Source organism: Sinocyclocheilus rhinocerous, unplaced genomic scaffold, assembly GCF_001515625.1.
Source record: "Sinocyclocheilus rhinocerous isolate Xijiao unplaced genomic scaffold, SAMN03320098_v1.1 scaffold72, whole genome shotgun sequence".
NCBI lineage: Eukaryota > Metazoa > Chordata > Actinopteri > Cypriniformes > Cyprinidae > Sinocyclocheilus > Sinocyclocheilus rhinocerous.
This window is the reverse complement of record NW_015628351.1, coordinates 2154511-2167033: the sequence shown is the minus strand read 5'-3', so window position 1 is coordinate 2167033 and position 12523 is coordinate 2154511. Positions and strand designations below refer to the sequence as shown.

The following is a 12523-nucleotide window of genomic DNA, read 5'->3' as shown; positions in this document are numbered from 1 at the left end:
AGTCTCTTTCCCTTTTTTCTCTGCCTGCTCACTCTCTGATGGAGAGGGGCTTCTCTAAAAGCACAAAATGGCTGGAACGCAGCTGAACAGATTGGAGTCTTAAAAGGTCCACTCTCAAAGAGTACAGCGCAAATTACAGCCTCACAACTCTCCACGGCCAGCGAGGACCGTCATTATTGTAAAATATTAAACACAATTTATTTCCCAAGGAACTTTTGTTTGAAAACAAGTTTCACAGATGGGTGGGAAAAGTACCTTTTGGATTGTTTTAAAAACACAATTTCTTGGCTAGTTTTTGCTGACTTTGTTCGGCTAGACTGGAATGTTAGCAGTGGTTTTTCTGTTGCACATTACAGTTGCTTTTTTAATTAGCATAGCTCATTGCATTACAAAACCGCAAACAGTGCAATTAATGACATCTCTGATTTGAACTTAAGTGGCAAAAGTAGTGTTAATGCGGTCACATTAGCAAAAAAAGTTCATTGTCTATTGTCAGTAGTATAGCAATGTGTGAAGCACAAATTTTAAACCAAGCAGCTTTTTTGTTGGTCAACGTGGCAAATCTGTGACCAACTTGAACCCGATGCAAAATCTGCATGGCGAAATCTTTCATCCTCACATGAAATACTCTGAAATGACTGATTTCACTTCCCAAACATTGCTGAACAATGGTAAATGTGACCACAATTCCATCAAGTGTTAGTAAAGATATGTGCTGATAAATGTTTTTTTTTCTTCTTTTTTTTTCATTTTCCTAATTTAATGCTGGTGTAACTAAATGAAAATGATTCAGTTTCATTCTTAATTATTTTCAAGTACATTTTCATTATTCATATATTGAAAAATACATAAATACTGCAAAATATTGATTTTCCTTTAGCTTTATTGCCCAGAAATAGGCTGAAGTCACATTTATGGCTTCATTTACCTCAGGAAGCATTTCAAACCAGACCTTTATACCTCAGTATTTTCCTTATGGCTCACAGCACAGATATCTATTTCCTTGTCAGTATGTAGGGAATCCATTTCCTCTAAATGAATCTACCAGCCGGGTTAAGAGACTATAAGCCGCAATTCTCAAAGGTAAATCCCTCTCAACACCGCCTGGGACGTTCTGAAACATGTCATCTCATTTCATTGAGATTTGTCTCTTTTGTTCTCCAGTCTCCCCTCCCCCTCCGGTGAAGGCGGTCAGTCACTGTGCTGATGGATATATTCACTTACATTATCTTGTAAATGAGAGGATGAGCTCAGGTAGAAACAGACGGGCAGAGCTCGGCCCACCCCACTAACACACACTATAAAGCCTCAGAAAACCCTGTGCGGACCAGCTCTGATAACAAGCCTTTCCTGTCGCACATGCAACCCACTCAAAATGGCCCCCTCTGCATTCTTAAACCCCCCCCCAACGAACGGTTTACAATGTGCTCAGCCTATTAAATATCTTTATTCCGCCTGCTGCATTGAACAGATAAACACAACAAGATCAATAACGGCACCAGGCAAAACAAATAAATAAAAGATTGTGCACTAAGAGGGCTGGAACGGAATCGCTCTCCTTTTGTTAGTAGTAGCTTTTAGCCTCCTCAGCAAACGCTACGTGAATTCATCCCTGGAATACTGAAGCGCTCGGATAAACATTTATCTCCATGCAGTTTTAGCACTACAGAGACACAAAGACTTCTAACATCTCCAAATCTGTGCTTAAAGCGATGACACACACTCGGGCTGCTATCCTCGGCGTGGTGTGAGAGTGTGTTAGTGTCACGCTTCAGGAGCTGTGTGTTCAAATATGGCTGCTGGGTAACTGCGAGGCTCGACCCCTTCATCAACACACACGAGTGTTGCTTACGGATTTAGCAAGCTGGAGACAAGATGGTGGAGTCGCCCTTGCTTTTTAATGCACAGCTCGTCTTTTAACATGCGGTATGGCCTTTGTTTATGTGCCAGGAAGTGTGAATGAATCATGGGTTCAGGAATCTGTTGTGACTCTTGAAATCTGCTTTCTGATAAGCCACTTTTAACTTCCCGTTTGGTATTAGCTAGCTCATTATTTTAGGAGTTTGTTTATATATTTAATGTATGATTTTTTTTTTTTACAGCCTGAAAGCTGATGTTTGATCTGTGCTTTATTTACAGGTTGAAGTCAACATGAAATGGCATTCGCTGCTTGCCTATTGGTTAACATTAGGTGATTACATCAGAAAAGGAATGTGATAACTTGCTCTGATGACTTTCCTAGACACTTGGTTAACATGATCTAATAGACTGGACATCCTAGGTGGTGTGATCGTTACATTTTGATTTTATGTTTGAAACATAGACTTTCTTTATTTAGAATAATGTGAATAGATGTATTTGGCACTAGGGATGTAGTAAAGATGGCCAGTTTTGATTTCATGTTGACTTGAAACCACAGAAACCCCAATCACCTCATCTCAAGCTGAACGGAGCAGGTCTAGGTTACACAAATAACGGCTTGGTTGCCGGTGTAAAATGGATTTGTAGTGTGAAATAGCAGTGTAATGTAATGAGTGTTTTGAATGGAGCGGTGGCTGGCACCTCGGAGTCTGACAGAGGGTGATCCAAGCAGCCGAGCACAGCCCTCTTTGTGTTCTCAACACATTTGAACTATCAAAGAATGCTTGTCTTCAAACTAGAGGCTCATTCTTCTGTGTAAATAAGATTCTAATCTAGCAAACAGCTCCGAACACTCCCTTTCTTTCAAAAAGACCCCCCCCACACACACACACATAACTCGCAATAATTTTGATGTCGGTACAGCATGGAACTGAAGTATTTTCCATTTCAAGAGCGCCTCAGATTGTCTCTCTCTGCGGAGAAGCGGGTGGAACAAGAGGGTGATCTTTTCATCCCCCGCACTCTACAAATGTTTGGCAGATTGACCGCAGAGGAAGGAAGTATGTGTGCGTGTATGTGCGTCTACTTAGCTAAAGCTGCTTTCTCTTGTTGGGGCTGTGCAGTGTGAATGTTTTTGTTAAGAAGATGAAGGTTCGTGACCTGGCCATACCACCAGTCACATTTAATTTAAACACAGAGGCCCGCTGCTCAGCTTTACTTCAGAGGAGGAAAAGTTATGCAATTTTCTCATAATTTAGTATACGTTTCATATCAGCTTCACATTGTCTCCTATGTTAGTTTATTGTATTTTCTTCCCTACACAAACCCCTGCCATCACATAATTGTGTTGGAACAATACCAACCTTCTTTCTCGGACTCCCCTTGATGTTTGTTCTGGAAAGGGCGGACTGTCCTCCGTCCAAAAGCCCTTTAATCCTATTACTCACATTCCAGTTGTGTTTTACAAAGGGAAACCGATTTTGTGCAGGTTTGAGAAATGAAGATAATTGAGATCATCTTATCTGACAGTCTAGATGATGTTAGTAACACTGTTGTTTGTCATCTTCTTCACAGATTGTGTGTACATAGAGAGCCGACGGCCAAACACGCCCTACTTCATCTGTAGCATTCAGGACTTCAAGCTGGTGAGTTGACTTGGCTTTTCCCTTCCCCTCATCCACCAGATCAAGGCTCCCGCTCCGCCAGCCCTTATGTAACAGTGTTGCCATTGTGTTTCGTTTGTTATCTTTTTCTTTAAGTCCAAAGCTGGATCAAACGCAAGGGTTTGATGTGGGTGATTGCCTTGATTTATTTCAGTGAAATGGCCGGTTGCAATCTATGTCTAAGAGTAATGCTGCTACAGTGTTGGAAATTAAGTTTCATACCTTCAGATTTTCCTGTACGCTTGTTTAACCAGGCTTATGGGTGTTTTCTGGAAATGAAATGTGCTGACAGTTGGCTTTTTTCTGCTTTTAATGCCCGTGTTTTTTACTCTATAGGAAAATCAGCCTGCAACACACTGAGATTTAAAGAAGTTTAATTAGCTTGTGTGAAGCGGAGCACCAGATATTCTCTACAAAGCCTCGGCTAGCTCACACGTTTACGTTGTAGCGCCAGCTTGGTTTTGCATGCCGTTAATTGATCAATTAAAAAAAGCGAGAGAAAGGGAAAGAAAAACTCCTGTTGCGGATCGTAGTTCTTGCCACTTGATCCGCTTCTCGCCGACGCTTTTTCTATAGATTATTAATCAGCTACTTAAAAAGCTTGAATCTTCAAAGGACACGTTGATCAGAGAGCAAAACCACCTCAGATTCAATCTACTTTATTAGGCCAATATATTTCCCTGATTTATTTCCTCCAGCAGCCGCAGACAGCTGTGTTTTTTTTCCTTCCATGGCTGCCACATTCGATGGTTGCTATGTTGAGATAAAGTTATGTCACAAGCAAATAAGCACATTATGGCTTTTCTGATGGCTACTTCCTCACAGCAGGAGACAATTAGCCGAGAGGTCCTTCGCCCCCCCCCCCTCGTAGAGTGTGTGGAGGAAGACCCATGAGGCTTTGTTAATGGTACTGAACTGCTAAGGTGCTGATGGGAGGGGGGTGGACACAGGGCAGGCTGGCTTATGACAGCCACAGGAGCTGAAGTGGGGGGGTTCAGGGCTGGCTGGATGAGTGAGAAGGATGTGCAGAGGAAGGGAGGGTAGGTAGGGGAGTGCGTGCCAGAGCCCGGGCATCCAAGCAGCCTGTAATCGGATTGCTCTAAAGAGTGCTGAGGGCAGCAGAGTCCTGCTCTTGCCAAGAATAACATATAGTATGTTTTGTGATTATCTTCATCTTGATTAAGTGCAGATCTAGGGGTCTTTGTCTGATGGCTGTAAATGTCAGAGGAGAAGACAAGGCTTCAATGGCCTTCCTTTCTATCTTATACCACCTTAATCCATCTAATTAGTCAGTGCTCATCCATGTTGTTGGCCGTGGAGTGGATTGGATAGCGGTTTGCCATGTAATTGCTACGATGGACAACTAGTTAGCTGTCAGTTGTTGTAGTGTTGGCTAGTCGATTAGTGAGGTCAGCTAGTATTTTGAGATGTATTAAAAAATGGATATATAAATATGGATAGATAGATATACACATATGCTAAGAAAAAAATCTAAATTTAATAAAAATATATACAAATTTATATAAATATTAAATATAATTTTATATTATAAAACAAAAACCTATTTGTTATATAAAAACTAAATATAAAAAACTAAAATATATTTTTGTAATATTTATATTTGTATAAAATGAGTATTTATATTTTGTTTATGTAATATCAAATACTAAACTAAATATTAAACTAAAATGTATATGTATGTTTATATAATATAAAAACACATTTTTTGTGTGTAAATTTGTTTTTTTAGACCAGTTGAGTCAACTAGTAGTTTAGGCAGTGCAAATCAACTAGTTTTGAAAATGTCATTTTGCACGTTCCTATTAAGTGAACTGCTATTTTCCCAACATGTGGAATATGAGTGTTTCATAGCTGTGGCATTGTTCAGCTCATTTGAAACAGGTGTAATGGACGTGCTGCTACAGCTTGGATGCTCACCTCTGAACGCCGGCTGTCACCCCTCTCCTCTTAATTGGGAAGTGAGCATCTGTCCACTGAAATGGTAGCAAAACCTTGAGGTCAATTGCCCTGACCCCATTCACCCCCCTCATTGACGTCCTTTCTCATGCATTCTCTCCCTTTCTTAGCTTTTAACACTGGCTGGCTTGATTCATTCACTCGTATTGAGCAGGGCAGAACGGGATAGCTGGCCATAACGGTAAATGAGGATATCGGAAGGGTTCCAGCATTAGCGGATTTACAGAGTGGTTCTACATAATAAAGTGAATTCATTACATGCATAACGATCATGGCTCTCTGGAGGACAGGTTTCAGCCATATTTTTGCTAGCGTGCTTTTGAGAGCTTCTGTTTGATGCAGCGTCACGTGAGCCTCTCTCAACGACCCTCTTCTGCCATGAGGTGAGGAAATTGCCTCGCTTCTGGTAAAATAACCTCATTAATATGGTTCTCCTCTAGTCTTAAGGGTTGAACGTCACCCTGTGTACTTTATCTAATGACCTGGGAATCCAGTTAGCACCGCAGAGAAAACCTGCATGCTGCAATCAATCCCTCCGCCCACTTTGAGCGATGAGATCTGTGTGTGCGTGTGTGCGCCTGGCCAGTGTGTATGGCTTGTATGTTGACGCACACACACTCACACTCACAGATCTTCACACTGTCACAGAGATGTTTCCGCCCTTCACTCAGTCCAAATTAGACCGTTAATTGACACGCTTTTCACTCAACCTTTTCCTTTTCCCCCCTCAATCATATTCATATTCTGAATGAGCCTCCTGCTTAAACGAGCTTAAAGATGTACAAAGACAGGTGCCTCCACCCTTGTTTGTGAGCGCACACAGTCACCCCTGTCTCTCACACACTGTGATTAAGGCACAGCTGACTGAGCTCCCCTCAGCTTGTGTAAACATTAGTGTGGTAAAGACAGAATAAAAGAGATTAATGGAGGAAAAAAGGGTTGGGAATATAGTGAGTTGCTGCCATATGTTATCTCTTCTGTCCATCTCACCATCTCTTACACACACAAGCCCCGCCTTTTAGTTTAAAGCGCATTGCTCACTTGTTTGCTTATATATTTGCACGTGTGTGTGTGTGTATACATCATCAATGTTTATTGCAACATTAAGATTTGATTTAAAAAGCTGTTTTATTACACTTTCTGTTCATCAAAGAAAATCAGTTTCCACAAAAGTATTAAGCAGGACAACTGTTTTCAGTATTGATGATCATGTTTATTGCACACCAAATGTGCATATTAGAAGGATTTCTGAAGGCTCATGTGACAGATAAGAGTGGAGTAAAAACTTAAGTGAAGTAGCAGTAGTGGAGTAAAGTAAATTTAGCTTTGCTATCACATAAATAATTTTTTTTGAGTAACAAGACTTCATTATAATGGTCACACTTTATTTTAAGGTCCAATTCTTACTATCAATAAACCATTAGCTATGACTTTTGCCTCAAACTTATTTGCTGCTTAATAATAGTTAGTAAGGTAGCTGTTAAGTGTAGGATTGGGGTGTAGAATATAGTCATGCAGAATATGTGCTTGATAAGTGCTAATAAACAGCCAATATGTTATTAATAGGTATGCTAATAAGCAAATGGTTAATAGTGAGAACTGGTCCCTATACTAAAGTGTTGCCATTATAATTCAATAGTTTTATATTGTACCATTGTTTTTATGTGCTTACATTATTTGCAAACCTTCATCAGATTGTAGTACACAGCCTTGTGTTTTATTCCACGGTTTCTTATACCTTGAAATCCAAGTTTGTAATGTTTTGATTTATTTCAGAGCTGGTTGGTTTGGTTTATGCTTTACAATTTACTTTATTGACGAGTCTTTGGAGATCCATATTGAGAAAATGAATGGGGGGAGTGTGATCACTGTTATAGCTGGACCAGAATAATTGTGTTTTTAGTGTTTTTTGAGCTAAAACGGCAAAATTTATGATACCAGTGTCAGATTTTATTGCACTTTTAAAATGTATTTAAGTGCCATCTTAAGTAGTTTTGAAGATGTATGTCTTTTTCTACAGTAGAGAGAAGCTGTGCTTGTATCTCCTACAATTTAGAACTTCAGCTCAGGTGTGATAATGTGCCGCTGTTAGCCCAGCACCATTTTGTGTGTCTAAAAACCAGCAGTGCATACTGATTTCAAGGACATGGACCGCCTATGTGTATTTATTTTATGGCCTCAGCCCATTAGTGCCGTGCATAAGACGTACGCTGTATTAATGTGACGAGGGTGACACATTCAGTTTAGTATCTGTTGCTAATAGGAAAAGCAACTATGCAGCGAGTCCTATTGACACTCTATTGGCTGGAAACAGAGCCTTGAGACGTTGTTGGCTTTGAGGAGAAGAGGTGAGATAGGAAGAAAAAGATCTCTCAGGGGTTGCTCAGACACAAAGACAATTCAGCACCGAATCGATCATAACCAGCAGAAGCCTTTATCCTCGAGTCAATCACAGTCTCCAGCTCTACCCTCTTTGTCTCTGCCTGACTCCCTCACTTGTTCCTCCTGTTAATTTGGGCCGGCTGCATATGCCCGATGACTGACACTGTTGTTGTTGGTGTGTGTTGCCGTGGCACCCTTCCCCCATCCCTGTGGCTAAACTAATTTGCTGATATTGGCCAGCTCAGCTGCAGCACAGCGCTGCCTCTAATGGAGTGATTGCTGCTTGCCTCTGGGGGCTCGGCCGCAGGCAGAAATGCCCTGCTCTTCTCGCTGTATTGGTGCTTATGGACATTTAATTAGGTGTGATGTACAATACAATTATCAAAAAGAACTCATGATTTCCAATGATGCACAGCAGCAGGACGGAGCAGGTGGAAAGGTTGTTCTTTGATGGGTTTCCATCTATTTTAAATGCCGTTTTAGAATTTTTGCTTTTCATTTACTCATTCCAAACCTGCATGGAATTTTCTTTTGTGGGACATAAGATATTTAAAAAAATATTTTTTGCTGTATATTTGTCCATACAGTAGGAGTCAATGTTTTAGATTCCATTGACTTACATTGTATGAACAAAAAGAGTCAAAACATTCTTTCATTGATCTTTTTGTGTAATGCAGTTGGGAAAAAGTCACATGGAAGGGCATGAGGGTATCAAGGATAACGGTTTTCATTTGTGGGTGATATTTAAAACAAAAATTTCTATACAACCTACATAAATGCATATGCATTATATGAATAAGTTCAGATTAAGGTAGATTTTCTTCCTAAAAAATGTGTTTTCTAAAGGAAAATAGTTTTGCCTGAATGAGAACGTGCATTAAGGTGATGAAAACATTTTTCACATATTTTGACTCTTTGGAGGTACGTTTCTGATATCGCTGCATAATGCTGCAATGTTTCATAATCTGTTTTGATAAATAATTTGAAATTTCTTTTAAAAAAGTGAAACATTTGTATAGAAACCCAACTATTAACACTTAACCAGCTTTTTATTCAAACATCTTCAGGTTGTTTTTCTATATAGTATACCTTACAGATAGCATTGGTATAAAACAAATAAGGTGATTACATGTGTTTTAAAGTTGATCTAACAATTTAATGTTCTCTTACTGCTTTTCGTTGTCACGAGTCTCCCCGCCGGTCTGCCAGTGCACTGCGGGAAGAAAATACTGGTTAGCACAGCTTTACTAAGAAAGTGAGCAAGTAACATTAAAATAATTCATACAAGACGATGAAGAAAAGTGTATAAGTTACATGTGTTTTAACGTACCGATCTGTGACTCTCATCTCCCCGCTGGTCTGCCTCTGCCAGCGGCGCTGCGGCCGGAGGAAAAGACCGGTTAATACAGCTCCACTCGGGAAACTGAGATATTCTTACGGAAACTTAAACCTGGCTTTATATCGCGCAAATAACATCAGCATACAACGCATCAAGCGATAAAAGAGTCAAAAATGAAAATTAACCTACCATACTCTAGTGGTTTTTCATCTTCACGAGTCTTTCACACAGAGCCGGTGTAGCAGTCGATTCTGTTCCCCTCTGGAATTTGTGTTCCCCCTCGGGTTGCCAGGTCTGTGTAATAAACCCGACCAAATAGTTAATCAAACATTGCCCCAAAGTAGCCCAATTCCGCGGAATAAATACTGTGGATTTGGCAACACTGCAGCATGCAAATACACCAAACACAACTGGATGTACGGAAAGCAAAAATAGACAAATGTGTTGCTACACTGCAGCATAGTAAAATGATTCTCAGGTGTGGCTGACTCTTAACTTTTATAAAGAATATCTCTTTGGATTTGAGACTTTAGTCTTTGCAACTTTACAGATCTTCTTTATGCACCAAGAGCTTGTAACAGTCCAAAGAGAAAGGAAAAATTGAAATCGCATCATATGACCCCTTTAAGCTAACAGACGCCTGCAATGTTGATTCTGAAGGCCTTAAGGCAGATTTCTTTGACCCTGGCAACACGATTGCTGAAATATGATTGGATAAAAGCTCTAATATAAACATACACTGCTGGAAGCAGTGCAACCAAAAGAAAAGCTATGAAATGAAGAGAATAGACTACTTGGAAATAATTTAATACACATTCATGGAAAAATATATTAAACTAAATCAGTGATTCTGATGGTGTTTAGGCCAGCAGAGAAGGCTTTGCTGGCCCTGACGGCCCACCACTGCCAAAAATACATTGTATGGGTCAAAATTATCGATTTTTCTTTTATGCCAAAAATCATTAGGCTATTAAGTAAAGATCATGTTCCATGAAGATATTTTGTCAATTTCCCACCGTAAATATATCAAAACTTCATTTTTGGTTAGTAATATGCATTTCTAAGGACTTCATTTGGACAACTTTAAAGGCGAATTTCTCAATATTTCGATTTTTTTGCACCCTCAGATTCCAGATTTCACATAGTTGTATCTCGGCCAAATATTGTCCTATCCTAACAAACCATACATAAATGGAAAGATTATTTATTCAGCTTTCAGATGATGTATAAATCTCAAATTTCGAAAAATTGACACTTAAGACTGGTTTTGTGGTCCAGGGTCACAAAAAGTATGAGACCCTGAAAATTTGAGGAAGTCTTGACGTGACCGATTTCTACAGCATTAGAACCCCCGTCTTTCACAGTTCCATACAGCAACCGCCTTTGCATGTTCATTTTTAGCTCATTTGATTTGTTCAATTATAGTAGTACTATCAGCTCTGTTTAACACATTGTACAATTTTAAAATCCATTTTACAGATTTTCCCCATCAAATCTGGAAATGTGAAAACTCCAGTTTAAGCTGTCAGCCTGCTACAGCACCATTATTCCACACACTGTTTGCTCGTTGAGCCAAGCTATACATAGACCCCTAATGATTCACTTGAAACAATAGCTCAGTGGATGGCAAGGGTGCCGCAATCTGAACTGGCCCTGCATTGACCCACGCTCCTGCACTCTAGCTGTGAAATGGCAATTAACACAGACTATTGATTATTGGCAATGCTGATATTGTTGATCAGGGCGTGCGGTTGGAGTGTTTGATAAGTCCACTGCCAGCCTTCCCTAATGCATTGGATCCTGCGTTCATGGGATGCAAATAAAATCCCAGTGTAATTCACTCCTGTTGGTTTTTGTGCTTATCTCTGCGCCCTCAAAAGCTAATGATTCAATGCCTTAATTAAAAGGCTTTCATAAAGATGCAAATATATGTGCATACACGCATGAATGATCATAAAAAGTGGGTTTATGAAGAGATGCGTGTGCGCAATGCCCTCATGCATATTTCTCCAATCCGTAAGGATGCCTACGCGCTCGAAAAATTAGCGTTACCGATTAGTCTGGTGAAATATAGGAATATGAATATAGGAAATAGATTGAACAAGCTTTATTAGGGACATTAACGGGATAGTTCACCCAAAATGGAAGTCATTATTTACTTACCCTTATATTGTTCCAAATCTGACTTTTTTCTGTGCAACACATTTTCAAGTTTTTTTTTTAATGCAGTAAAGTCAGTGGGGTCCAGAAATAGAGTTAATTGTATGGACAAAAAAACAAAACTAAACACAGTTTTGGAATAACATGAGGGTGAGTAAATGATGACCGATGAGATGATAGTTCACCTAAAAATTAAAATCTATCTCTTTAAAAGTGTAATTATGGCCTGTGTCTCTATTAAATGCCCTCTGCAGCTCTGATTAAATCCTCATCCGGCCCGGAGGTGGGAGGCGCGTAGGTTGCCTCATCAGTCCGAGAGCCGCTTCCGTGCACACATACTCCCCCATCAGGATCCCCTCCTCACCCCCCCACAAGCTCCAGCATTTTGAAATGCAATTATGGATCAGTGAGCAGCACCATCAGTCGCAGTGCTTGTTAATATTTATTGAGCGGAGCGGCAGCCGCTGCCATCTTTACATCAGGGAGCCTGCAGTCATTAAGAGACGCTGTGTGGACAGGGGTGGCTTTGCATTTTCTATCTCTCCCAGCGTTACACTCGATGCGTTCAACCCTCCCTCTGCCCGTCACTCCTCTGCCTGCTCAGCCGCTGAAAATGAGCCTGCGCATTTACATGTATAAATATGTAAAGGTGCGTTTCTCACAAGTGGCCCCCAGGTTTTTGTTGTGCCGTTATTGTGTGCGGCTCTGAAAAAGCGCCTCTGGCAGCGGGCTCTGCCGGCAGCTAGAGAGCCGGCGCTGCACCTCTGCTCAGGAGTGTGTGATTGAAATATCCCTGCTTGCACTTTGTCTGCAGGGTAGCGTGTTTAGAGTAGGGCAGGAATACAGAGCGGCTACAGGTTTAGCTGTGAGTGTCGGCACTGAGAGAACCATGTAGGAGGGGGAGCATTTTTTGTCAAGCAAGCAGGATGACATCACACACAATGCTAAATTCAGCAGCAGCAGTAGCAACATGCTAAAACATGCATTTTCTCCATTGGCCTTTTGAAGGGGGGGGTCTGTAATGGTAGTCAAATAGTCTTTTTATTTCCCACCATATTTTTTTTAGCAAATTATGTTTTTTGTGAATTGGCTTTTCATTGTTCTGATGTTGCAAACCCCCCCCCCCCCGACCTTTGAATTT

At 40.5% G+C, this 12523-nt stretch overlaps 1 protein-coding gene across 3 annotated transcripts in view; it reads left to right on the top strand.

Moving 5' to 3' along the window:
• Positions 1–12523, top strand: part of rerea (arginine-glutamic acid dipeptide (RE) repeats a) — a 187380-nt gene that overhangs the window by 94612 nt on the left and 80245 nt on the right. For all 3 annotated transcript variants that reach the window (XM_016549078.1, XM_016549075.1, XM_016549076.1), the window contains exon 3: positions 3436–3506. In XM_016549078.1, coding sequence (XP_016404564.1) covers positions 3436–3506 — 71 coding nt within the window. The remainder of the gene's footprint in view (positions 1–3435; positions 3507–12523) is intronic.